At 40.4% G+C, this 27,524-nt stretch overlaps 2 protein-coding genes across 2 annotated transcripts in view; one reads left to right on the top strand and one right to left on the bottom strand.

Moving 5' to 3' along the window:
- Positions 1-2,944: 2,944 nt before the first annotated feature.
- Rtraf (RNA transcription, translation and transport factor) lies at positions 2,945-17,424 on the top strand. The gene is made up of 8 exons (XM_090345092.1): positions 2,945-3,110; positions 4,654-4,778; positions 5,824-5,923; positions 11,554-11,640; positions 12,582-12,670; positions 13,734-13,802; positions 16,931-16,979; positions 17,092-17,424. Exons 1-8 carry the CDS (start codon positions 3,050-3,052, stop codon positions 17,244-17,246), a joined length of 735 nt encoding a protein of 244 aa, XP_090201218.1. The 5' UTR covers positions 2,945-3,049; the 3' UTR covers positions 17,247-17,424.
- A 549-nt stretch (positions 17,425-17,973) lies between these two features.
- The window catches only part of Nid2 (nidogen 2), a 60,732-nt gene continuing 51,181 nt past the window's right edge, over positions 17,974-27,524 (bottom strand). Inside the window, exons 15-21 of the mRNA XM_090345094.1 lie at positions 26,522-26,691; positions 23,283-23,412; positions 22,282-22,453; positions 20,302-20,459; positions 19,421-19,544; positions 18,420-18,532; positions 17,974-18,209 (exon numbers count right to left, since the gene is read on the bottom strand). Coding sequence (XP_090201220.1) covers positions 18,199-18,209; positions 18,420-18,532; positions 19,421-19,544; positions 20,302-20,459; positions 22,282-22,453; positions 23,283-23,412; positions 26,522-26,691 — 878 coding nt within the window. The 3' untranslated portion in view covers positions 17,974-18,198. The remainder of the gene's footprint in view (positions 18,210-18,419; positions 18,533-19,420; positions 19,545-20,301; positions 20,460-22,281; positions 22,454-23,282; positions 23,413-26,521; positions 26,692-27,524) is intronic.

Here is a 27,524-nt window from a genome sequence, read left to right on the forward strand (position 1 = left end):
CACAAGGTGATCAAGGGTCCTTTCAGGAGCCATATTCCCCAGGCCTTAGACACATCTTTACAGCAGCAGCCTGTGCCACAAAGGGAAATGGGCAAGCTTTTGCAGGCAACCCACCATTAGGGAACCTACCTAAGGGATTTACTGAGAAGACAGAGAGCCTGCCAGAGGGGTTCACTGGAAAGACAGGGAAAGGGAGCTAGTACAAGAATGTGCAAAGATGTGTCAAAACAGATGCCCTTCGAGCTGGCTAGGTGTTGACCAATAACATCATAATCCCAGCCTTATTTCTTACCTATTTTCAAGTATCCAGTGATGGCTTTCTTAGGAAACGCTTTTAGGGTAATCTGTCTCTGAAATGTTGATCTCTACTACTCTGCCCCCAACCCTATCACTTTAAGCTCTCTCCTGTCTGCCTCTGGGACATATGCATTTCTTTTTTCTTTTGTGCTGGTCCTGGAGCTTGAATTCATTCTGTCTCAAACTGTACTTTATGCCATGTAAATTACATAAATTTTATGGTCCCTGCCCCATTCTCTATTTTCATCACCTCATTATGATTTCCCCATAGTTCTTAGTACCTTCTAAAATGTTAAATAAGCTGGGCACGGTGGCTCACGCCTGTAATCCTAGTTACATAGGAGGCTGAGATCTGAGGATCGAGGTTCAAAGCTAACCCAAGCACTAAAGTATGTGAGACTCTTATGTCTAATTAACCACCACAAAACAAGAAATGGCACTGTGTCTCAAGGAGTAAGGTGGTAGGTAGCCTTGAGATGAAGAGTTCAGGGATAGCGCCCAGGCCCAGAGTTCAAGCCCCACGACCAACAAAAAAAAGGTTATATAATTAAAATAGTAAATAATTGATACACTATTTGTCTTTCCTTGGCAGGTGTCAGGCTCTCGGAGGTCAAGGGCTATTCTATAAGGAGGTATACATGCCTCCAATGTGCCTAGAAGACTGTTTGGGACACAGTTGAATCAGATGCTTCATTCCGGACAGGCAAAAAGACTCTTCCAAATACAGAAAAGAAGGACACACCTTTTTTTTTTTCTTCCAGTCCTGAGCTTGAGCTCAGCACATGAGCACTGTCCTTGGACTTTCTCAAGGCTAGAGCTCTACCACTTGAACCTCAGCACCACTTCTGGCTTTTTTCTATGTATGTGGTGTCAAGGAATCAAACCTGGGTCTCCGTGCATGCTAGGCAAGCACTCTACCATTAGTTCAAACTCCCGGCCCAAAAGACATATTTTTAAACATGAAACATTGATTATTTATAATCAGCTATACTTATTTCCCAAAATTTATTTTATCCCATGTTAAGGTCTAGTGGGTCCCTTTAGCATCTTGTGTCTGAATATTCCTCCAACCTCCTTAGCCATGTGAGTGACCAGAGCTGATGATTAGGGACAACTTTAAGTAGGTGACAACTTGGGGAGTTCAACAAACAGTAAGTAAAAACTAAACTTTGAACAAACCATTTAGATGTTGCACTAAAGGGTCAATATCAGCAAACTAATGGTAAGAGCAGGTCTCACTCCTTTTAACAAAATGCATTATCTGTAATTGCTCTCGAATATTCACTTGTTGCTTTCCTTTCCTGGATCTCTCTTCTGATATTCTGGCTAATATTTAATGAATTAGTCAACCAGGCTGCAAGACAGTCTGTGATTATAGCTGTATCTTCAGTCACATTCAGTTGGAAGCACAACTCTTGAGCTAGGATTCTTGATTTACTTAATTGGAAAACACAAATTATCTCATAATGTCCCTTTAAAACCATAGTCTGGCTTTATACTATACTTTTTTCTATTATACTTGTTATTATACTTATACACTTGTAATTATACTTAAACTTCCTGAAAACAGCTTTCTACAGCTTACTCATTTGCATGCCTCCCAGATACTAACAGTGTTTACCCTTGGCTGAAATACAATGAAACAAATAGTTGGTTTATTCCCACCAGTTTCAACAGCTGCCCTCAGCTGCCCAAGCAAGACCTTTCTGGGTCAAGTCCCTGTTTTTGTTTGTGATCCTACCAGTTGTCATTCTCCCCCATCTCTCTCCCATCCCTCAGCCCCAGAAGCTCTAGCCAACTGAGCCATATGGTTACTCATTGCTTACCTTATATATTATTTTTCCTCAAAGTAAGTTACTATTTCCACTGCACAGTGTACTCAAATGTATTTATTTTTTATTTATGTGTGTGTTTGCATGTGTGTGTGGTGCGGGGGGCCTTGAACTCAAGACCTGGGCATTGTCTACTCCAGACTGATGACTCTCTCCTAGACTTCCCTGCCTAGACTGGCTTTGAACCGATATCCTCAGATCTCAGTCTCCTGAGCAGCCTCCATGTAAAGACAGGAGGCACCAGCCAGGCCAGAGAGTTCTGGGAGGTAAGAGACTGCATGGCAGAAGTTGGTTACTACTAGCTGTGTCCTGAAGGGCTAAGGCAAGTAGGGACGATCCCAATTCCTGCCTAGTGATATTGGAAGTGATATTGGAAGCTATAGCATTATTGTTGCATCTTATCTGTGGAACACTCTCTCAACTAATCCAAAATTTGCTTCAAGGGCCTCTTTGTGTCAGCAGTTCCAAGGGCAATGTAGGAGGAGCAGTAAATAAATGAATGAATACATTCAAAATACGAAGCAGGAATTCTATGATGCAATAAGAGATGTAGCTGGTAGCGGAAAGCCTGAAGATATATTCTCTTCATTCTGCACCAAGCAGTGAGAGAAGACCAGCCCAAACTACCTCCCACAATAGGATGCCTGCCTATTGTACAACCAGGAAGCTGACAATAAAGTTTATTTGAGCGTCGACGTGCGCCGACGTGGCCCCGCCTTCCCAGGCGGAGCTGTGATTGGTGGACATTTGCCGGAGGCCAACGCTCTTGCGATACGATTGGCGCAGGCGCCTGTCACTCCTAAGCGTCTCCGGCGCCAGCCGGCCCTCTCGCCGCGTCGCCGGTGCCTGAGCCTCTCGCTCCACTTCGCTTCTCCTCTCCCGGCCGAGGCCCGGGGGACCCCCAGAGAGAAGCGAGGACCATGTTCCGACGTAAGCTGACAGCTCTTGATTACCACAACCCTGCGGGCTTCAACTGCAAAGGTGAGTCGGCGGCCCGGGCCGGCCGCGTGGCCCCGAGCCGGGTGGCGGCCCCCCTCCCTTCGCGCCCGCCCCACCACACCTCCTCACCGGGCCCCCGGCGGCCTGTTCCTCCCCGCGGGACTCCGGTCCTCCGGAGTGAGGTGGGGGGCCGCCGCCCCGAGTCCCGCAGCCCCCTTCACGCGCTCCCGCTCGCGGAGCGCCACTTTCTAATGCACTTGGCAAACTCCACCCCCCGCCGCCTCCTCACCCCCGGGCCCCTCCGCGGTAGGAAAACCATCGCCCTCTACCCCGGGTCCTCTCCCCGAGTGGGGCGGCACCTTGTGCCCCGTGCTCTTCTGGGGCAAGGGCTGAGTAACGTGCAGACTTCAGTTGACCGCCCGCCCCGAGCCCGCAGAAGCAAGTAGGTCTCCAGAGCCTGAACAGCTCCGGGTGAAGACAACGAAACCAATAACCAACCCAAGTGAATGCTTTTTGAAAATTAATAGTAGATGCCCAAGGAGAGGTTTGGGATTTTACTGCGTTAACTACTTTCCTTCTTCCTCATGACCCTGCCACTCAGTGGTCACTCCTGCTGTTCATTGCTGCTCCTTCTGTAGTTCTAGACTAAAGTTTTGCATGTCTACTCTTGGAGAGAATAAGTACACCCTTGTGTGGAAGTCACGAATAATGATTTCTGAGCAGGATAAGTAGCCTGATCGCCTGTAGAAGTGTATTACATTTTAGCATCTTGTTTTTGCACCTTTCTTAGAACAAAAACAGGATCTGTGGCATGGAGCTTAGATTTGGTTTGGCATCTTTTTGAGCTTCTGAGCCGTAACATAAGGATATTTTGTACCTCTAAAGGGCACAGAAAGATTAGATAACACAAATACACTTAACATTAAGTGACTACAGTCTCCATTCTAACTTTGTATTTCATGTGATTTTGTTCTTGATGGTGTATTGCTTTATTTTATTATTACTTTGGTGTATATATGAACTTGCTCAAACCCCCTCAGAAATAATGGGAATATTAATAACACTTGGCCTCTTAATACCCCAGAAATGACTGAGACACAGAAAATGTAAGTAAGCTCATGTTCACACAACCAGTATCAGCGTCCAGAATTCAATTCAGTCAGGATTTGAATAGACTGTATACCTTTGGTTCTGGGGGCTGTACCTTCAATTCCTAATTCCATTGGTTGTGGGGAGTGGGAAGAGAGTCTTTGTTATGTATTTTTATTTCATTTGTATTTTTGTGCCTGTACTGGGGCTTGAACTCAGGGCCTCACACTTGTATCACTCAAGGCACAGGTAGATGTTTTATCACTTGACTCACACCTCCACTTCCAGCTGTTTTGTTGGCAAATTGGAGATGAGAGTCTCATGGTCTTTCCTCTTGTGGCTTAGCTCAGCTTTCTGAGTAGTTGTGATTATGGGTGTGAGCCACTGGTACCAGGCTCATTTAGAGGTTAAGAGAATTTCACAAGATCATCTGTAGAGAAAGAAGTATTCATTGTAATGCTTGTAGTGATTTTTTTTTTTTATGTTTTTGTTGCAGATGAAGCAGAATTTAGAAATTTTATTGTCTGGCTTGAAGACCAGAAAATAAGACACTACAAGATTGAAGATAGAGGTAATTTAAGAAACATCCACAGCAGTGACTGGCCCAAGTTCTTTGAGAAGGTAATAAATTAGCAAGTAACAATAGAAAGTACAGAGAGGGCTGGGACATGGCCTACTGGTAGAGTGTTTGCCTAGCATGCATGAAGCCTTAGATTTGATTCCTCTATACCACATACACAGAAAAAACCTGAAGTACTGCTGTGGCTCAAGTGGTAAAGCACTGTCCTTGAGAAAAGCTCAAGGACAGTGCATAGCCCCTGAGTTCAAACCCCAGGACTGGCAAAAAAAAAAAAAAAAAAAAGATAAAAATCCCATTTATTACCCCTATACGTTTTCATCGTATTCCTCTGATGGGTAAAAGCAAAGCAGTTGCGAATCTGACTTTCTCTTCAGAGTTAGTGATTTTTGTGAGTCAGGCTGTTCTGTTACTATAATGGAACAGTTGACCCTGGGCAACTTGATGAAACTTTCTATCTCTATTATCGCCGAAATGAACAGGTATAGCAGTAGTACTCATAGAAGTGACTTTGCTAATGAGTGATATACCTGTAGCTTACAGAAGTACCCGGCCCACAACGGATTTTATGTGCTTATGATTGCCACTTTCTGCTTCATTCTTTCTCTTTGCCCTTAAAAATATATCTGAAATGTTCAACGTCCTTAAGACGGAAGTATATATTATTAGAATTTATAACCATTCATGTGTGTAAGATAATACACATATAGTAGGAAGATATTTAAAAAATACAAAGAAGTTTCATATGTAGAAGGCAATTTGAAGTATTTCCTTTCAGTAATTGTATCAACACTTTACTAACAGAACTGTTAACAGGAAGAGGCAATGATGGCTTATACCTGGAAGAAAAGTCCATTAGAATCCATTTGTAACTGAGTTTTCAAAAAGCGGAGTGTAGCTCAGCTGGTGGAGTAGCTGCTGAGAAGGCTCAGACCCCTGAGTTTATACTCTGTACTGATTCTGTCTTTCTCCTTCTCTTGCTCCTTTTCTGTTAGAGATTTAAATTAAGGTGTCTTTGAACTACCATTCTTTTATTTTTTGTAATGGAATTAAGTTGTGGTTTGATTTTTTTTTTTTTTCTTTTCACAGTATCTCAAAGATGTTAACTGTCCTTTCAAGATTCAGGATCGACAAGAAGCAATTGACTGGCTTCTTGGGTTAGCTGTTCGACTTGAATATGGAGACAATGGTAAGTTTTGTGAGAACATGTTATGTTGAAGAGAGCAGAGGTGGGGAGGAGTGTGAAAATGTAGTGAACTGTTTCTTTGTCCTACAGTATTTAACCTTTGGCTCATTTTTATCACAAGAAATAAAAGCACTTTATTGTCTTTCATTAATATTTATATTTTTCTCTTAGAATTTGGAAATGATGTTTTATGGAGCAGGCCTGACTTCCTTCTCAACAAAGTAACATTGTGTTCCTACATTTGCTTCTTTCTCAGTCTGCACCTGAACCTTTTTAAGTTCAGTGATTGCTATTGTACCAGCGTTTTTGGAAATTTAGTTACAGCAGTTGTTTACAGGAGAATACAGTGTGCATGACAACACTGTATGTTTAATGTTTGTCTTAGCACACATTCTTTTATCACTGGGAGCTTTTGAATACTAGTCCTTGTAAAATGGCTAAGTTTTTGGTAAACTTTAGTAAATGTGTTTCCTCTCATTAGACTGTTTCAGTTTTGAAAAGGCTTTCAACCAGTCATCTTACATCCATCCTTTTGGGACTGTGGTTTTCACTTTTTTTTTTTTCTTGCCAGTCGTGGGACTTGAACGCAGGGCCTGAGCACTGTCCTTGGACTTTTCTGAAAGTTAGAGCTCTACTACTTGAGCCACAGCACGACTTCCAGCTTTTTTCTAGGTATGCTGTACCGAGGAATTGAATCCAGGCCTTCGTACATGCTAGGCAAGCAAGCACTCTATCGCTAGGCCAAACTCCCAGCCCCTGGTTTTCACTTTTATGGTATAGTCATCTAGTCTTTCAGTTATTAGCTTTTGAAATCTCTTTGGCTTCTCTTTTCCTCCATTCCTGTTGCCATTGGCCTTTTTCCAGTGCCTACTGTATCTTCTCTGATCTCATTGCAGTTGTCCGCTTTCGGCCTTCTGTCACTGTGAAGCAGAGATTCTTCTTTCCTCTAGTCTCTTGTTAGTGTCACCCTTTATGCCCATCTGCAGAGCCAACTAACTGACTTTCTGAAATGGGAGTCTTTCATATCAAGATTGGGTACGTTCAGAATGGGATAGCTATAGACACGAGTCTGTTTTAGAATGTTACTTGTTTCCAAAGAATAACCCCACTTATATAAAAACATAGTTGGTTTCTCATATTCTACAAAAGGAACCTTAAGCTCCCTAGCTTGGAATGTCACTTTACCTAGACAACTTAATTTTATCCAACTTCTTATGATCCAGTTCAAATGCCACTTTAACTGTAGTAATATTTCCCTCTGATCTGTCAGCTTTTAGTTCTGTATCTAGTAATTTTCCATTTTGCTTCTGATTTTGAGGTTCCCTAGTAAATTATGTAAGCCTTTGTTTCTTGCATGCTGTCTTAGTTACAAATGATGACAACTTAGTGACTTAAATTCCGATACCTTTTTTGGAATCTGAACTTCAACATAAGTCTCACTAGGATGCAGGCAGCTTGGTCAGCCAGACTGGTTCGTTGTGAGGGCTGTAGGCCCTATATTGCAGGGAATATCTGTTTCTATGTTTTTTCCCACCACCTTGGTGCTCCCTGCTTTCTTGGACTCCTTTTCCTTCTTCCATCTTCAAATGTAGCAGCATAGTATCTCCTAGGTGCCCTCTGCCTTTCTTACCCCATTTTCTCTGACTGGTTCCTTTGCTTCCCTCCTATAAGGACACTGGGGCTTCCTGGATAGTCTTTCTATTGTAGGATCATTATCTTATCAAATATGCAAGTCCTTTTTACTAAGTAAAATAACAAAAACAGGTTCCAGATGTTGACAGGCATGGAGGGAGCGGAACAGGTGCTCTGCTCAGCTGACACAGTAACTGACATAGTTTCTTCTACATAACAGTTCCTGATCAACTTCAATTTCAAGAAAACTATTATTGGAGGCATTATCTTTTTTTTTTTAATTTTTTTTATTGTAATTAGTAAAAGGGTTACATGATATTTGCCCGATAGAAGGTGCATTAATTCACATACATTGATACCCTTTCACATGTCTGGGTACCCATTTCCCTCCCCCCTGGAGGCATTTTCTTTTAGTTTTAGTTTACAAACAAGATACGTGTGCTTTTTGTTCCATCAGAAAAATAAATGCAAGGCCGGGAGTTTGGCCTAGTGGTAGAGTGCTTGCCTAGCATGCACAAAGACCCAGGTTTGATTCCTCTGTACCACATAGAAAAAAAAAGTTCGGAAGCGGTGCTGAAGCTCAAGTGGTAGGGCTTTTTCCTCGAGGTTAGTACTCTGTCACTTGAGCCACAGCACCGTTTCCGGCTTTTTTTTTTTCTATGTATGTAGTACCAAGGTATCGAACCCCGGTCTTTGTGCATGCTCGGCAAGCACTCTACCACTAGGCCAAACTCCTGGGCCAAAACACAACTTTTTAACCTTTATAGGAGATATGATTGTAGTTTTGTGATGAAGTTAAAATGTTTACTAGAATAGTTGACACGAATGTCTTTTCCTTAGCATTCCTAGAAACAGTAATTAAACATTTTAGTATGGTGCATGCTAGTGCTGGGACTTGAACACAGGGCATCACACTTTTGCTTAGTGAGCTTCTTTTCTCCAGACTGACATTCTTTTTTTTTTTTTTGCCAGTCCTGGGCTTGAGCTCAGGGCCTGAGCACTGTCCTTGGACTTTCTCAAGGCTAGAGCTCTACCACTTGAGCCTCAGCACCACTTCCGGCTTTTTTCTATGTATGTGGTACTGAGGAATCGAACCTGGGTCTTCATGCATGCTAGGCAAGCACTTTAACCACTAGGCCAAACTCCCGGCCCCAGACTGACATTCTTTAACACTTGAACTACACCTCCATTTGCAAGCATCTACATTGTAAGAGAGGGAAAAAAATCTTGCAATAAATTGGGACAGAGGAATGAAAGACTGAAAATGCAGCTTTCAGATGTTTATGCAAGTTTTTCCCAAAAAATCTTTTGAATACTGTATTTTAAAAAACAACAAAAAGTATCACTTCAAATGCAACATATATACATCTAAAACTTACTTCATAGAAACTCAAAAAGGAAGGTTACAATCATTTAAAAATATTAAGTAATAGAATTTGTGACTAAAGTTAATGACAAAACTAACATCTTTGGCTAATGTTTTTGATTTGCCAATGAAACAACTGAAAAATAGAAAAGTTTTAAACTATAAGTCACACTGGAATTAGGATAGAGGGGCCCAATGTGGAATATTATAAAATTAGGACAGATAGCCACGGAAAAGCCATCACCTGTTGAGTAAAAGAAAATTCTGCATCTATAACTGCTTTCAATAAATGGGAGGAGAAAAAACTCCTCACAGTAGAAAACCAACTAGTAAATGTTGAAGGAAGATGGCTCTGAGAAAACACCTCCCAACCATTCTGATGAATTCAGGCAATAATCACTGAACAGGTGACAAAATAGGAAAAGTTGGAGGAGCAAAAGCAACTCCAGCAGTCTCAAAGTTACCTCCCCACAGATTACCAAGTGATCAAAAGTTAGCAAGACTAGTAATGGGTCATAAATCATCATGACCCTCCTAAACTTTTAAAGAACACGGCATTTCTCTTGTTTCTAACTAAAGCATAAACCTTGAATCTAAAGACAGTATCACATAAACCCAATGTGAAGGACATTGTACAAAATAAATTTCAGTGTCATGAAACCCAAGTAAACACTGGGAAGATATTCCAGACTAGAAAGCAAAGACAAACCTGATTGCAATACATTATCTAATAATGCATTATGTTGGTTTTCTTTAAAAAAAAAAAAGAGGGAGATGTACAGAAGGATGTTTACAAACAACATTATTGGGACAACTGGTGAATATGCTACATTTTATCAAAGTTAATTTCCCAGTTTTGATCATTATTATACTGTGGTTTTATAAGACAAAGTTATTTTTAGATATTACATGTTGAAATATTCAAGAGTCAAAGGGAATTATTTTTAATTTACTATTCAACAGTTCAGAAAAAGCGGTACTAATATTTGTACCTGTGTAGAGAAAAAAAGCAAAGGAAGTCACATACTAAAGTTTCAAAATCTGGGCATATGAAAATTTTTTATAGTACAATTTTCCTATAAATTAAAGTGAGAGAAACTTAACAGTCTAATTATATTAATATATTAGAAAAAGGCCTTAAATAATGCCAAGATACAAAGAATAAAAATTCACAATGGTTGCAGTAAATTAAGGGATTTAATTCAAGAAGGAAGCAACATCAATGTAAAACTTTAAAAGTACATCAGTGCCTCCTACTGATAAAGGACAGAATTACTACTTAAATCATTTCCAAGTTGCAATTGTTTTTAGGATTAAAACTTGTTTTCTACTTTAGCTTTTAAATTCACTTTTGATACCATTTGCCTTTTAAACATATCTATATGCATATTTACATATATGTATATGTGTGTGTGTGTGTATATATATATATGTATATATATATATATATATATATATATATATATATATATACATACGTGTGTGTGTGGCTCATGGGGCTTGAACTTGGCCTGGGTGCTGTCCCTGAGCTCTTCAGGTCAAGGCTACTGCCCTACCCTTGAGCCAAGCCCCACTTCCTGTTTTCTAGAGGTTAACTGGAGAGAAGGGTCTCAGGTTCGTTCTTTTGTGCAGGGCTGGTTTTTGAACCTTGATCCTCAGATCTCAGCTTCCTGAGTTGCTAGGATTACAGGCGTGAGCCACCGTGCCTGGCTGTGTGTGTGTGTATTTTTTTTATTTTATTATTATTATTTTTTTGGCCAGTCCTGGGCTTTAGCTTAGGGCCTGACCACTGTCTTTGGATTTTCTCAAGGCTAGAACTCTACCACTTGAGCCTCAGCACCACTTCCGGCTTTTTTCTATGTATGTGGTACTGAGGAATCGAACCCAGGTCTTGGTGCATACTAGGCAAACACTCTACCACTAGGCCAAACTCCCGGTCCCTATATATATATATATATATTTTTTTTTTTTAATCAAAAAGGATTACTATACTTTAAATACACACTTACTTTACTCATTAAAAAGATGGTGCTGTTACTGAGAAATTTTTTAGCGTTAATTGTTATAACACATAAACAGAAGGCACCAACCACAGAAGTTTGAAGAGTTATAAAAGTAAAACAAATGGAATAAACAAATGAGGAACAAATATACCAACATGTGACTACAAATTTATTTGGGAATAGATGGAAAAATCTGATAAAGTAGAGAATATTTTGTTATATATTAGCTCACATATAGTTTTTAGTAATCCACAATAGGATAGGTTAAACATATCTTTTTAAAGATCCTAAGCACTAAGTAACCTTACCAAGACCACAAGGCTTGTATTTATTATTTTTTTAATTTTTTGCCCATTCTGGGTCTTGAACTCAGGGCCTTGGGTTTTCTTAAGGCTAGAGCCACAGCACCACTTAGGCATTTTTCTATGTATGTGGTACCAAAGGATTGAAACCTAGGCAAGCACTCCACCACTAGGCTAAAGTTAAAAAGTTTTAACTGAAAATATATTTTTTGGTAGATGAGATATCTTATGCTTATGATTATTAGTTTAGCTTAGTTAAATTCTGTAAGTACTCTTTGTTTTTGCCTTGTTATAGTTCTGCAGATTATATTTTTACTTTTGTTTTTATAGCTGAGAAGTACAAGGACTTAGTAGCTGATAATGCAAAAAATACTGACAATGCAACTAAAAATACAGAGCCATTGGTCAATTTGGATGGTAAGTATATGAATGTATAAAACAGATTGCCTTTGCTTTAACTTTACTTCCTGGAGTGAAGTCCAAGTTTAAGGTGGCTCTAGTAAATTAAGAATGTGTAGGCAACAGTAGAGTTTACATTTTATTCTCTGTAATGTGGTATTAGAGTGCTTCTCATCTTCCCACTGGATACTTAATAGCATGCTCTTTGGTTTGATTCATATCTAATCATGTGAGTCATTGTTTGCGTGGCAGTATGAAACAAGTGAAAAAATTTTTTTTCATTCTAAATCCCATGTGTCTTTTAATAATTTTTTCCTTTTTAAACCAAGAAGATTCTAATTCTGTACATTATGATATGTTAACTATGCTTTTACTGGCTAACTCATTAAGACCTACAACTTATGTGTTATCTTTATGAATGAATAAGCTTGGATACTCTAGAGCCACTGCTTAGAGAAAAGGTTTAGGGAAAACTGTCCACTAAAGGAATCTGTGTATGAAAATTAATAGCTTTGGGAAGAAATGTTAATTAAAAGAGCATGTAAATGGTTTTTGTTTTCCCCAGACAATTATAGGACAATGCTTATGTGAGTTAAATTTAAATTAATCACTTTGGCTGAAGACGGAAAGCATTTATCTCATGTGTTAATAGAAAATTCAAAGGTTTTGGGCAGGAGTATGACCTTGTGGTAGAATGCCTTCCTAGTGTGCATGAAGTCCTAGGTTCAATTCCTCTGTACCCTGTACACAGGAAAAGCCTGAAGTGGTACTGTGGCTCGAGTGATAGAGCTCTTCTAGCCTTGAGAAATCCCAAGGACAGTGCTCAGGCCCCGAGTTCAAGCCCCATGATTGCAAAAAAATGAAAAGAAAATTTGAAGTTTTCCGTAAGTTCATTTTTCACAAATAAGTAGCCATATGTTTGCCAAAGTACATTTTTTTTATCTTTTAATCTTTTCTAGTAAATAACCCGGATTTTAAGGCAGGTGTAATGGCTTTGGCTAACCTTCTTCAGATTCAGCGTCATGATGATTACCTGGTAATGCTTAAGGTGAGCTTCGTATTTTTGAGTCTTAACAGAAACTATAAAGAAAAGTCTCTTCACTTTTCTGTTGATGTCTAAAATCAGAGTATTAACTATATGCCTCCATTTGTGTTGAATCATTGCAAAGATAATTCTCCATTCAATCATTCCAATGAGTGTAGAGGTAGATGATAATGTCCTTTTTAAAAAAAGAAAAGCACATGAAGATACTAAGACTTTGAAGAGGGGACGCAGAAGTAACGTCCCAGTAGATATAGAAATGGTAGAGTAGAGCCAGGAACTGAGTCTAGGTACTTTGACCGTGTAGTTTGCCCTTTTTCTACATTACCCACCTGTGTTTAGTCCTTATTAACACACACCAAAATCTCTTTAGAAAATGAATGCTTCTGTCTTGAGAACCTCATCCTAAATGCATTAGTTGACTTTGGAAGAGCTCTCTTTTGAAACTGAAATAGAGATTCCAGAGAACTTATTAGTATTTCTCTAAATACGGTAATGGAGGAAGGTGGGGACTACTTAAAAACTAGCTTGGAAGTTATTTTAGAAATTATTTTTACAAGAGATTAAAACATTTGTCTATGCATGAACATTACCGTATAAACTACTCCATAATACATTGGCTACAACTTCACTCTATCCAGAAAAGATTAAAATTATAATTTATATTACATTTTACAATTTTATGTGTTAAATGGCAGTTCTAACAAGGGAAATACTATTCTACTCTTGGCTCATTACAATTCTCTACACTAAATCTGAATGTTAACTTGTATTTTCTTAGTCCATATTGGATGCCAAAAGACAAAACATTTTTATTGAAATACTGCTATTTCAAAGGCTTGTTCTTTATTCAGATAAGTATGTAAATTTCCTTGGAATAGTTCTACAGTTGTCCTGCTAAGATGTAGTCATAAACTAAAAGAGAGGTGGAACAAATAAATGCATAGCATATTTGGAATGTTTTTCTTAGACTTCAGAAAATGAGAAGGAAGAACTAAAAACTTCTAACTAAAATCTTCATAAACCTTCTAGTTCTAGATACAATTTTATCCCCTTTTGGGTTTCTTAGGCAATTCGTATTTTGGTTCAGGAGCGCCTAACGCAGGATGCAGTTGCTAAAGCAAATCAAACAAAAGAGGTATGTATGTTCTTATAAATGTGTTACTTTATGAAGTGATCTTTGGGGTTGCCATGAATTTAAACTTCATGAGAATCTGCCTAAGAGCCATCTGTTCAAACAGCCCAGGGTGGCTGGGAATGTGGCTTAGAGGTAGTTTGCTTGCCTAGTATGCATGAGGCACTAGGTTTGATTCTTCAGTGCCACATAAACAAAAAAATGAACAGCCTAGTTATCATGATAGCTTACTTCATCAGATCTGGATAATAAGCAAGTTCACTGTGTCTGGTCAGGGGGCTGGACGTGAGGGGAGGGGTTCCTTTGAATGTACACGCACTTCATGTTCATCTCACGTTCTATCTTACAGGAGCTACCCTACCAACAGCTCATTCTTGTTCTACTAAGTTGACATTTGCTTTATAAAGGATTTACTCTTGTAAAGTTTGATTATGACTCCCAGTAGACATGGACATGCCAATATTTGTTACTTTTTTTTGGCGGGGGGGAGGCGGTAACGGGGCTCGAACTCAGCCTGGGCACTGTCCCTGAGCTCTTCAGCTCAAGGTTACTACCCTACCCTTGAGCCAAGCCCCACTTCCCATTTTGTAGAGGCTAATTGGAGATGAGTCTCTGGTTCTTTTGTTCCTGGGCTGGCTTTGAACCTTGATCCTCAGATCTTAGCCTCCTGAGTAGCTAGGATTACTGCACCAGGCTTGTCACTATTAATTTTTTTAAATCTAAATCCTGTCCTTACTCATTTGATTTTTCAGAAGAAATTATCCTGTTTTGTTCATGACACTTTAACCTACCTTTCCCTTAAAGACTAGTGGAATATTTGATTTAATTTAAGGACTGGGCTGTGGCTAAACTAGTAGAGTGCCTTCCTGCCAAGCACAAGGCTCTCAGTTCACACTCCAGTACTGCTAAAAATAAAGAATTCAAATTCGTTGACCATGAGAGTGCAGACATTGTCATCAAGGATTAGCAGCAGCAGCTGGAGGTATCTACTAATGACCCCTTTTCTAGATAGATGTTACCAGGAAATGCTTTCTGCAAGATCATCATTCTGGCTTAATTTTGTTCCCATTCCCCCAGGTTCTCCAGTGTCTTTTCTTTTTGTCCTCTGATCTCTGAGTACAGTAGAGTTACAAGGTTACTAATGTCATAATGTAGTCCCCAGCCCCCTCTGACAGTCACCCAATTTTTGTCCAAAGGTTCTTACGAAACAGCTCTGGAAAATGAAATACAGATCACAGCATAGAACAAATGGTCGATTGTTCTGACATAGTAAACTCATTTGGCTCATTCAGCAAAATTATGTCTTTAGTTTGAAATGAAATGCCAAAAAAAAAAAAAAAGGCATAGCCAGATCTCTGTTTAGGGTTCTTTGTAAGTGGTTTTATGTATACTAGTTTCTTGAGCATGTGTGTGTGTGTGTGTGTGTGTGTGTATACTTTTATTATTAAAGTATATACAGTTTAGGTAATGCATACATTTCTCTTCAGTCTTTGGGCTTTTTTTTTTGCTCAAAGCTAGCGTTTTACCACTCCACTTCAGTCTTTTTTGTAATTTATTAGGGATAAGAGTCTCACAGACTTTCCTGCCCAGGCTGACTTCTCAGATCTCAGCCTCCTGAGTAGCTGAGATTAAAAGCATGAGCCACTGGTACCCAGCTCTTTAATGCATTTGTAACTAGTGTTGGAGGCATGTAATTTTTCAGGGATAGTTCCTTGGTGGTCTGTCAGCAAATCATAGGAAAACTCCAGCCACTGGTATCAAATGAAGATGAAGGCACTCACTACAAAGCAATCTTTATTTTGTCTACTATGTTTTCATACCCATTCTTTTTTTTGGGGGGGGGGGAGGTGATGGGGCTTTAACTCTGGTCCTGGGCACTGTCCCTGAGCAATTCAGCTCAAGGCTACCACCCCACCCCCTTGAGCCACAGCGCTACTTCTTAAGCTATCCATTGCTTTCTTAAATGTTTAGACACCGAGTACTGCCTATAAGCATTTGTATACTGACAAGTCTGTAACACTGAAAGCTTAAGGGTCTTTTTTGTTTGTTTGTGTTTTTCTTGTTGCTTTTGCTAGTCTTGGGGCTTGAACTCAGGCCTGGTGCTATCTCTGAGCTTTTTTGCTTAGGACTAGCACTCTTTTACCACTTGAACCAAAGCTCCATACCCTTCTGGCTTTTTGGTGGTTGATTGGAGATGCCCAGACTGGCTTTGAACGATAATCCTGTCTTAGCCACCTGAGTGGCTAGGATTACAGGTGTGAGCCACCAGAATCTGGGTGGTTGGTTTTACTAGTGGATTTCACATAGTACAATCAGCCTATGTCCAAAAATGAGGCTGACCTTATTTTTATTTGATAGTCATTGAAAAGTTAGTTTGGTGTCACTATCAGGGTATACTGGACATAGGTACTAACTAGTTAGATAAATGGCTTAATTGCTCCTCGTTTCCTTAGACTATTTTCAAACTAGCTACATGCTAGTTTAGTTGTGTATATTTCAGGTGGATTTGTATGTTTTGTAAAAAACCTGTGTTCAGAAATAAACTTAAGAAAATAGTAATTGTTCTATCCTATGTACACTGGATGTTGCTGCTTACTGTAGTTCAAGTGGCACAGAAGCAGCTCCACTCAGCCCTCTTTCCATAGCAGGAGTTAAAGCGCTACTGGATTACAAGCATAGGTTGTCTAGGATTTTAGTTATTGGCCTTGGTCTAAAGGACTTGGTGGCCCACAAAATTTCCAGTGCATTTTCCAGTAAAACATTATGTCTATTGAGGCTATATACTCTATAGACATAGTTTTATTACATACATTAATATGTACCTATGACATACAAACCCTCAGCTTAATTTTAATTATGTTCTAAAATCTAAGTGCCAGTGGTTATATATAGAAATTTCCTTCTTGAATACTTGTTTGTTAAACATGACATTTGAAATATGATATAAAAATCAATGTTAATAAATTCTTTAAAAAAAACAGGCAAATTTAAATTTTTAAAAATCTTAGCCCTCCCAGCCACTGTTGCTAAAACTTAACAGAAAACTGGTTTGTTTTTTTTTTAGTTTTCAAATAAGAAAAAGTTATTCTTATAAACTATAGTCTCATTTTGTACTTATTTTTTTTTTAAAGGGATTGCCTGTTGCTTTAGACAAACATATTCTTGGTTTTGACACAGGAGGTAAGTGATTTAAACTCTCTTGAGAGGCTTGGGAAATTCTTGAGATATGAGTAGAAGATCTTAAATATAAAAACCATGTATTAACACAGTGCTCTCTCTTCTTATGAAATAGATGCAGTTCTTAATGAAGCTGCTCAGATTCTGCGACTACTGCATATAGAAGAGCTCAGAGAACTACAGACAAAAATTAATGAAGCCATAGTAGCTGTTCAGGCAATAATTGCTGATCCAAAGACAGACCACAGACTGGGGAAGGTTGGGAGATGAATGTTCAGCATTTCAGCTTCTTAACCTTCTTAGTACAATTGGGAACCATGTACACTTCCGGCATGCGTTTGGAAATCAAATGTCACATTTTCAAGGGAGGAATCCTGGAAAATTGACTGTTACATAGAGATTCATCACGACTGGTTTGTTTCTTTTAATAAAGTTTGGGAAAGTGGCATTCCTTTTTTTTAAGTATGCTCTTATGTATTTGCATAACTGATGTGTTTTCTCCTAATGTGGTTATGGTACAAGACAATGCCCAACTTTGTCCTAGAAATGATACAGATCCTTAGGTCACAGGAATACTTAAAATATTTTATTGTAGTTATCTAATTTGAAAATTGCTACGTCTTTGGTATTTATAAATGTAATACTGTTGGTAGGTACTTTTGTGGAGGCACTTATTGGATGAGAAAATACAAAATGATTAATTGTAGCACCTTTTAATATAAATAGAAATGCACTGATGCAGAGGTAAAAGAAAAATGTCTCAAAACTTTGGCTGGGAATCCATAAATAAGTTGGTTCTTTTCCATTTGTTCTACATAATCTACTCTAACTGCATTACATCAGCAGTGAACTTTTAATTTCTTGGCCATAAAGAATCCATATCAAAATTCAGATTTAGAGTCCAGAACTAGCTGGATTCAATGAATTTGAGCTTTAAAATATGGTATGTTTACAGAAAGTTGCTTTAATAAGCAACTGTTAAAAATTCATTACATTTTTGTAAGCTTGCAATAAGAACCTTTGTTTTAAAAAATACAGTAGTAAAGATTGAGGTATAAACTTTCACAAAATATACTTTGTCTTGTTGCACTGAAAATGTTCATCTTGTGTATCTAGGAATTTCGAATAGCCAATTCGGTTTTCACTTTCTCTGCCTTCGCAATCATTTCCGGAGGGTCAAGATGCTGAGTGTAAACTTCAAGTCTCCTTTTACGTTTCATAGTCATTTTCTTCCTGCGAGAGGAGAGGGCAGTGGTGAGTTTTCATTTTCAAGATGCACTAGCAAGTCTTCATTTTGTCCATACCTAAGCTAGGTAGACTTCAGGTTGGATGGCTGTGGTGGCAATGCTGGGGCAGCACAAACTCGGTCACCCCAGACAGCTCTTCCCTCCCCTGCTAGTCCACAGGAACCTCACCCCACCCCCCACCACACACACACTTTACCTGTTGGGCAGTAGGGATAAACTACAGTTATTCCGTAGAGGTGAGATCTCTGCTCTGGAAGATACTCATCTGTGAATTCTCCACTGTGTTTATTCACTGATATCACACCATCCCTGGTAGCAGAAAGGAAATTCAGAATCAGTTTTTAAATTAGAGGGGGTTTTCATTTATAAGAATTACCTTAATTCTAGTCATTTTTTACAGTCAGTATTAGCTGGGAACTTTAGGAAATGCTAGCTTTTCATCCTCCTCAGATCTGCCCGGTCAAGAACTTGTGACTCGATCCAGCAGTACACTGTAAGTCATCTGGGTAATGTTGGTATCCCAAAGAAGTTTGAGAACTGATAGTCTGAATTAATTGTTTTTAGTTCTAGCTGCCTTCAGAACCACACAAAATATACTAAAGATAGATCACAAGGTGTCTGGGCCTTCTGGTGCACCAATTAAACCAAAATTGTAGGGAATAAGGAAAAACTTTTTTTTTTTTAGGTCCAAGAATGGGACTTGAACTCAGTACCTGATGCTGTCACTCACTGTCTAGCACGCTTACCAACTGAGCCATGTATCCAACCCCTATACATGTTCTCTTATTCTGTTAAAATATTTCATCAGTTTTCATTTGAGGGCTAAGTAGTTTGGTCTCTAAGATGTGCAGAAAGTCCACCGTGTTTTTTTGGGGGGGGGTTGGGGGCAGGTGTTAAACTGTATCTAATAACTACCTTATGGAACCATTTCAGGATAGTCCTTTACTTTTGGAAGAGCAAATTCTGGTAAATATGCTTCCTTGTATAGTTTATTATCAAATAGCTTTGCCAATTATAAAGCCATTCGGGGGCAATGACGCTTAATTTGTGGGTGAAGTGAAAGGATGACTTCCAAAACAGTAAAACATGTAGAATGGTATCCACAGTCCTCAGGTAGGACTCAATTACTGAAGTTACTTATTGGCTTTGGTACAAGTAGTGTGCATACCAAAGCTGCTGGTCGGGTACTGGGCTCACCTCCGCCAGTCTGTGTGGTAAAAGTGATCTGCGTAGCTGATGATGCTGAAGGGGTAGTTGAGGTTGTTTTGAATTACACGCCGCCCAGTGCCATCTGGCAGTGTACACTCCAGTTTCTTGGTTCCTTTTAAAACATCAAGGGAGAAATAGGGAGTGTTCATGCCATAAAGGAAATGAAAACTGATTTGCCAAAAATGACAATGACAGATTCTTTCTCAAGGGACCAAACGCAGAATAGAAAATAGGGCATTTATTCCCCAGCCATCAAATAATGTCCTGTTCTCCAGGTTTGTGCATTCTCAGTTTTTTAGTAAAAATTCAAACAATTACTTTAAAAAATAAAATTACCTCTAATGGAATCTGGCTAAGTTTCTTCCAGAGATAAGCATTCTTAATCATTTGCAACTGTATTTTACCAATTGTTGGAAACATAACTGCGTACATAACTGCCCCCAATCTAAGAGTATTATTGTTATAAACACATCTTAAATGTTAATTATTTTCCAGTATGAAGAAATCAGTCTTGAAAATGTTGAAATGGCTAATTCAAGAATTTCTACATTTCAAAATTTCTAATGAAATTTCAATTTCAGATAGTATTTATTGGTGTAGTGTCAGTCTTAGGGCTTGAACCAGGGCCTATCCCTTGAGCTTTTATGCTCAAGGCTAGCACTCTACCACCTAAGCCCCAGTTTTACTTTACTCTAAAAAGAAAATTCATTGTAACTATTAAATGTTCTTCAAATGTTTAGATATGTAACACTGTGATACTGTTAAAATTTCAGCCAAATTTAAATGATGGGATTTGGGTTGGGTTTGTAATGAAGTCTGCTCTAGTTCTCATTGGCTGCTTCCATCGTTATACATTTCATTAGTATTACCCGCATCTGCCCAGCAGAGGAGTTTGGAGAAGGGGTCAAAGGTTAACCCATTGGGTAATCCAATGTCTTTATTGACCAGGATTCTTCGGTTTTCTCCATCTAAAGAAGATGTTTCAATTTTAGGAGCTTCTCTGTTCCAGTCTGTCCAGTACAAGTTGCTGTAGATAAAAGTTTTAAAAGATTGAAAAAAAAATAGCTGTGTAGGGACTAAAGCTGTAGCTGAATTGGAGAGCTATTGCCTTGCATGTACAAATCCCCTAGATTCAATCCCAAACATCATGGGGAGAACAGCCCTGCAACTTGTCATGGCCTCTGTTAATTACCTCCTGGTACTCAGAGCCTGAGGCAGTCCCCTGGAGGATGGGCTAGATTTCATGTCTTGCTTATAGTGAATACAAGAATGGAAGAAGGGTAGATCCCCACTTCCAATGTTAGATTTCAAAACTGCCTTCTGTCTTGAATACTGTCTTAGGCTCCCTCTGGGGGACGGTAGATGCCCATGCTGCAAGCTGCCCTGTGCAAAGAACGATTTGCCCAAAGGCCAGCAAAGAACATGATGAAGCCCATCAGGAGCCTAGAGGAAGGAAGCTGGGTGCTGGTGGCTCACGCCTTAGTCCCAACTACTCAGAAGACTGAGATCTGAGGATCACAGTTTGCAGGCTGGGCAGGAAAGTCCATGAGACTCATCATCAACCACCGCAAACCGGAATTGGCACTGTAGCTCAAAGTGGTAGAGCACTAGCCTTGTAGTCTCAGGGGCAACTCCCAAGGCCTTGAGAACAAGCACCACCCCCCTCAAAAATAAAAAAAAAAAGCCCACAGGAATAGGAATGTGCTTAGCAGTGGTCCTTTCCATTAAGCCTAAAGATCACTTAAGCTTGTTCAATTACTTTGTTGCAGACTTTTGAAACACCAGATATACTCGGTTAAATCTCACTCAGATTCCTGATTCACAGACACTATATCAAATGTTGTCTTAATCTGCCAGCATTTGTGGACAGTTTCACAGCAATAAGCAACAAACACACAGCCAGCCATGTTTGCTTTTGCTTGCATCACAAGTTTTTCGGGCAACTAGAATTCTGTAGAAGTCACTGTCTTAACACCCTGACAAAATTAGATGAAACTGTCCCCAAAACTCTTTAATTTGTTGAAATTGTATTTCTTAGGAATTGTTAAGCAACAGAACTATGGAGAGTATAGCAACCTAAACCAGGGATTTGAGGAAAATCTTAGGGAAAACACTGTAGTACTTGCTGAAGGAAAATCTCAGTAGTCTGATAGCTGACTCCCAGATGGAAGATACTTTTAGTTGTTGTATATTGTACCTTGTCTTACCTTGTTAAATACAAGGTAGTTAATGGGTAATATGTAAAAAAATAATTATCTTATTAATTGAAAGTGGGTCAGACGTTAAGGGAATAGTAGGCTTATAGATTATTAATGAAAACATTTTCAGTAGACACTGGTGAAAACAACTAGTGCTTGGTCACCTAGTTCAGAGGCCCTGCGTCCTCTCATATGGTATGAATTCTCTACATGGGATCATGGGGCTTGAACTCGGCCTGGTCACTGTCTCCAAGCTCTTTAGCTCAAGGCTACTGCCCTACACTTGAGCCGAGCTCCACTTCCCTGTTTTCTAAAGGTTAACTGGAGGTAAGAGTCTCAGGTCATTTTCCTGGGCTGGCTTTGAACCTTGATCCTCAGATCTCAGTCTCCTGAGTAGCAAGGTTCACAGGCGTGAGCAGCTGCACCTGACCAAATATTCTTATCTGTCCAGTCATTTCTTTACAAATACAATGAAATAGACTTTGTTGCCTTTGTTTACCACAAGTGCCTGATATGTAGGACATCCTCAGTTAAGTATTAAGTGAGTACATGTGAGCTTTTGCTTTTCTTCTGACCCTCCCTAAATGGTATAAAAAATTAAAGCTTTAGATGAGGATCTGTAAGTAATAGAATTAGGGAAGCCCAGCTGACCCTCGGATTGGATCCACAGTGATGGCACGGGGGTTCACCAGATCCGTGTGGAAGAGAACCTTGCGCTCGGAGCCATCCAGGTGGGCCTTCTCTATCTTATCCAGGCCACTGTCCGTCCAGTACATTGTTCTACGGAAGTGATCAATGGCAAGTCCTTCAGGGCTAATCAGACCTGCAAAAAAAAAGCAAAGGTGGCTGGAACATTTGTGGAACATAAGGGCTGAAGGGAAAACCCACTATATTTGAAAAGTTTATTTGCACAAAAACATGAAAACCTTAAGTCTCAGGGCTGAGAGTGTGGCCTAGCGGTAGAGTGCTTGCTTAGCGTGCAGGAAGCCCTGGATTAGATTCCTCAGTACTACATAGATAGAAAAAAAAGCTGGAAGTGGTGCTGTGGCTCAAGTGGTAGAGCACTAGCCTTGAGAAAGCCCAAGGACAGTGCCCAGGCCTGGAGTTTAAGCCCCAGGACTAGCAAAAACAACAAAAAAACACATGAGAGTATGACCCCAAAACCAAGTCAGTATAGGAACAGATCCTTTTCCATCACCTCTAGTGTGCACGTGTGAACCAGGGCTTGAACTCAAGAGGCTGGGCACTGTCCCTCAGATTTCATCACAGCTCTACTTCCAGCTTCTTTTGTGGTTACTTGTAGATAAGAATCTGATAGATTTCCCTGTTCAGACTGGCTTAAAGACTTGACCCTCAGATCTCAGCCTCCTGAGTAGCTGGGATCACAAGCATGAGGCACCAATGTCACAGCTTCTTGTATATCATCCTGAGAGCACATGGCATCCCCAGTGCTGGTGGCAGGTTGCATACACTCCTGTCACATCCTGATTTGGGAAGATCATCTCCTGAGAGTCACCTCTCAGTCAACTTTTCACTCCTAACGTGAAAGGGTTTGCTAATGACACTGCACCTAACCTCTCATTTCGTGAAAACAGAGAAGAGACCAACATAAAACAGTGACTTAATAAAGTGAAATGAGTGAAGGTGCTAACCTGAATTAACGACAGTCTCAGGCTCTGCTCCTGGCTCCAAACTCACACGGCTGATGGTCCGTCCAGCAACATCTGTCCAGTAGACCATCCTCTCCCGGCAGTCATAGTCAAGTCCCACAACTATGGACCCCTTCATGGACCAAATGATCAGATTTGAAGAATTGAGATCCTTCAGTTCCCAAGTTCATGCTTATGCAGGAGGGCTTGCAGGCAACACAGCAGACTGGCTGGACATGTAGGCAGTGGAGACTTTCCCAGGGTCATTGTAATGCTTAGCCACTAACTAACTGCATGATTCTACTGTCAACATGTGTGCCTACAAACCCTCACATTCTACCTACTTCATGTGGCTGCTATAAGAATTAATACCAAGCCAGGCACTGGTGGCTAATACCTGTCACTCTAGCTAATCAGGAAGCTGAAGTCTGAGGATGGTAGTTCAAAGCCAGCCCAGGCAATCAAACCTAAGAGACTCTTATCTCCAAAGAACTAGCAAAAAGCCAGAAGTACAGCTATTACTCCAGTAGGAAGTCTTGAGTGAAAAAGCTTAGAGATAGTGCTCAGGCCGCGGGTTTAAGTCACAGTACCAGCACAAACATAAAAGTTAATGTCATCAGTGCTTACTGTATGTCCTAGTCAGTAATTGCTATAGCTCCAGTGTAAACAATAATTTCATAAGAGAACTCAGCCTCCCTCAGTGATGAGGAGTCTCAAAAAAAAAAAATCCAGTCCTTGATACTGAATTAAAACTAAATCCTTTCAAATGTTATTGGCATTTCTTGAAAGAGCCTTTTGAAAATCTGCTGATATATGCCAACAAAATCTCCTCTCCCCTCCCCTGTAAACAAGCAGAGATCTTTCCCCAGTAGAGGTATGGTCATTCATTCCTAACTCCATATAAACTAAATCATTCAGCTGTACTCCATTAAAAGAAAGTGTTCTTTAATGGGTCAAGGAACTGGGAAATTGCAGTCACCATCGAACCTTTGGCTCATTAGTGCTAAATGACAGTCTCTTTTCAAAATGCCAAATCTGTGACATTCCTATCTCCACACAGGACTTGCTTTATAAAGTTCCTAACCCAGATTCCTCCTGTTCCAAGAAGACCAGAAGATGTACAAAGTGAACTTCTAGAGGCCATCTGGCTGTCCCTGAGGTCAATCCAGTTCTCCCTGCTTAATAAGCCTCCTGGGGCTTGGGTTGACTTAAGCCTCTGAGACAACACAAGAGACGTACTAACACCTTTTGGTTTCTACAGAAAAGCTGGCAGTTCACATGGGGATACCTAAAGTCAACAATACTTTAAAATTAAAAGGCCATCTGGGCTGGGGATAGTGGCTAATGCCTGAAATCTCAGCTACACAGACAGTGGAGGGAAGAAAGCTGAGATGGGATAATCAACGTTTAAGGCAGCACAGGCTAAGTTAGCCAGATCTAATTTCTAAAATCAAGCCATGTATGGTGGGTGCTCAGATTTAAGCAATCCCAGTTACTGAAGAGGAAAGGTAAGAGAAGATCTGAATCTGATACCAAGCAGAAGCAAAAGTTCCTACCTGAAAAATTAACTATAAACTAAGGAAGATAAACTAAAGCTAGGAGGCAGGCTCAAGTAGTAGAGTATCTGCTAGCACATATGAGGTTCTGAGTTCAAACCCTGTGACGAGAGTCAGAGAGAAAGGAAAGAAGGAAGGAGCTGGGCGCTGGTGGCTCACGCCTGTAATTTTAACTACTCAGGAGGCTGAGATTTGAGAATCTAGGTTCAAAACCAGCCTGGGCACAAAGACTCTTATCTCCAATTAACCGCCAGAAAACCAGAAGGGGCACTGTAGCTCAAATGAGTGCTAGCCTTGAGCTGAAAAAAAGCTCAGGGACAGGGCCCAGCCTAGACTTAAAGCCCCACAATGGACCAAAAAAAAGGGGGAGAGGTGGCGGGGAGGAGGAAGGGAGAGAGAAGGAAAAATGATGAAAGAAAGCCACCTTGGGCAAAAGTTTATATAATTTATAACGTCTTCTATGAACCCAAGGAATCATGAAATCCACTTTGCTGGGTGGCAAAAACCATGAATCTTAATAAAGAAAGAAAAAGAGCCAAGAGCATGGCCTAGTAGTAGAGTGTTTGCCTAGCATGCATTAAGTCCTGAGTTTGAATCCTCAGTACCACATACACAGAAAAAGCCAGAAGTGGTGCTGTGGCTCAAGTGGTGGAGTGCTAGCCTTGAGAAAGCCCAAGGACAAGGCCCAGGCCCAGAGTCAAGCCCCAGGACTGGCAAAAAAATAAATAAGCAAAAATCACAAACTTATTTAAAATTTAAAAAAGGAAGGAAAAAAATCGATCTTTTTCTGATCATTGGCTGTTTTTAAACTTTTTTGGAACCAAATAAATAGCACTAGAGTAAATAAAGACATGAACACTGGTCCTGTTCTCTCCCATGGATGACAAGTGTCAAGTTAAGAAACAGCATCACCGCTAAGGGGCATGCTTAGCAAGCATGAGGCCCTGAGCTCAAACGCCAGTGCTGCCAAAAAAGTAAAACAGAATCCGATGTTTTTCACTGATTTGTCAATGCCTTTTGGGAGCGGGTTCTCCTTTTCTTTTCATTCCCACTTTACAGGAAAAAAATCCTTCCAGATAGGGATAGCAATAGCTTGGAAAGTGGCAGGTTTGTCCTCAGGAAAGCTGCATCATCCTTTCCCGGGCATACACCCTCTCCAATTCTTCCTCATGAAGGAGTCAGGTTAGGAAAGGGGTTGAGGGGGGGGGGGGGTAATCAGAGTCACATAAGCAAACTGGGAGGGCAGGGATGCAACAGAGAGGAATCTCTAGTTGACTTTCCCTCCTGCTTCTTAAGTGATCACAGAAACCATATGCTGTAGTCACCAACTCTTGCCTATGGCTCCAGGATGCCTGGGACCAGGGAAGGACCCTGCAGACTTGGATAAGAACCTGCCACCATTCCCTAGAATCACCACACATCTAAAACACCTTGAACTCACAGGACAGAGCCCCTGAAGGGTAGGACATGGCTCTCAGCAGTGGAGAGCCCCAACTGTAGTAGTGGTGGCTCCAGGCCAGTGAGGACAAGAAGTACTATAGGAATTCCCAAATCCACAGTCTCCCAGTGGCACATGCCACACCAGGTCCACAGCCTGGTGCCCCACCATGTACCTGCCAACATGCCCAGCTCCACCCCATGCCAAGCCCTACCCATACCCCTATCCCTCAAGGAACTCCACTTTACATGCAGAGACAGCAGGGTCTTGGCTGTATCCTTCTGAAGCTTGGTGCCATTGAGGGGCAAGTGGCCGATCTGCTGGCCCTGGGCATAAAGCAGGAAGGTGCCCACAGATGGAGGAGTCACATCAGGCCGTGGTGTGGGCCGCACCAGAGGGGGAGCCACGGTGGGTATACCTGCCATGAGAAGAAGAGGAAACATGGGGGGGGGGGGGGACCAAGAAGTTACTTTGTCACATGCCCAAGCCTATCAACAGTTCTTTGCTCTAAACAGATGTGCCCCAGATGTTCTTCAAAGGAAATTCTAATGTCTAGGGCTTTTTTCCCCCCAAGAATCCTTTATGTAAATCACTATCCATTACAATAAAACATTTCCCTCACAGCAAAGCAGAGGCTTTTCTTGTCCTTGATTTAGAGGGGGATACAATTTCTTTGGGACCCCAGAGTGACAACAGGACTGGGGACAAGAAGTCAAAATTATACGAGGAACTAAGTTCTAGCTGTACTTGCAACAGAAATAGAACTAAGTGGCAATTCATATAATGAATGATTGTTGTCCTTAATGTACTATGTTGTCTCTCATCTCCTTTGCTGTCCCTTGGTTATCTCATATTGGTATAGTATCTCACTTTGTTACCTGATATATTGAATTTATTTGTATTTGGTTATTTGAAATTTGATAGGGAAGGGGGGAAAACCAAGACGGGTGGGGGGTGGGGGGGGAGGGAAATGGGTACCAAGACATGTGAAAGGGTATCAATGTATGTGAATTAATGCACCTTCTATCTGGCAAATATCATGTAACCCTTTTACTAATTACAATAAAAAAAATGTACACAGTAAAAAAAAAAAAAAAAGAACTAAGTGGCAATTTCACCATGAAATCCAAATGGGCATCTTGGACTGTGGAGAACCAGCATGTTGATAAAGTGACCTCTTTCCTCAGACCCTGTGACTCACAGCATCCCCCACACAGAGATGCCCAGGTGCCACCCAAGGGAGTTTGGCCT

The sequence above is a fragment of the Megascapheus bottae genome, chromosome 14 (assembly GCF_031878675.1).
Source record: "Megascapheus bottae isolate mThoBot1 chromosome 14, mThoBot2.hap1, whole genome shotgun sequence".
NCBI classification, from domain to species: domain Eukaryota; kingdom Metazoa; phylum Chordata; class Mammalia; order Rodentia; family Geomyidae; genus Megascapheus; species Megascapheus bottae.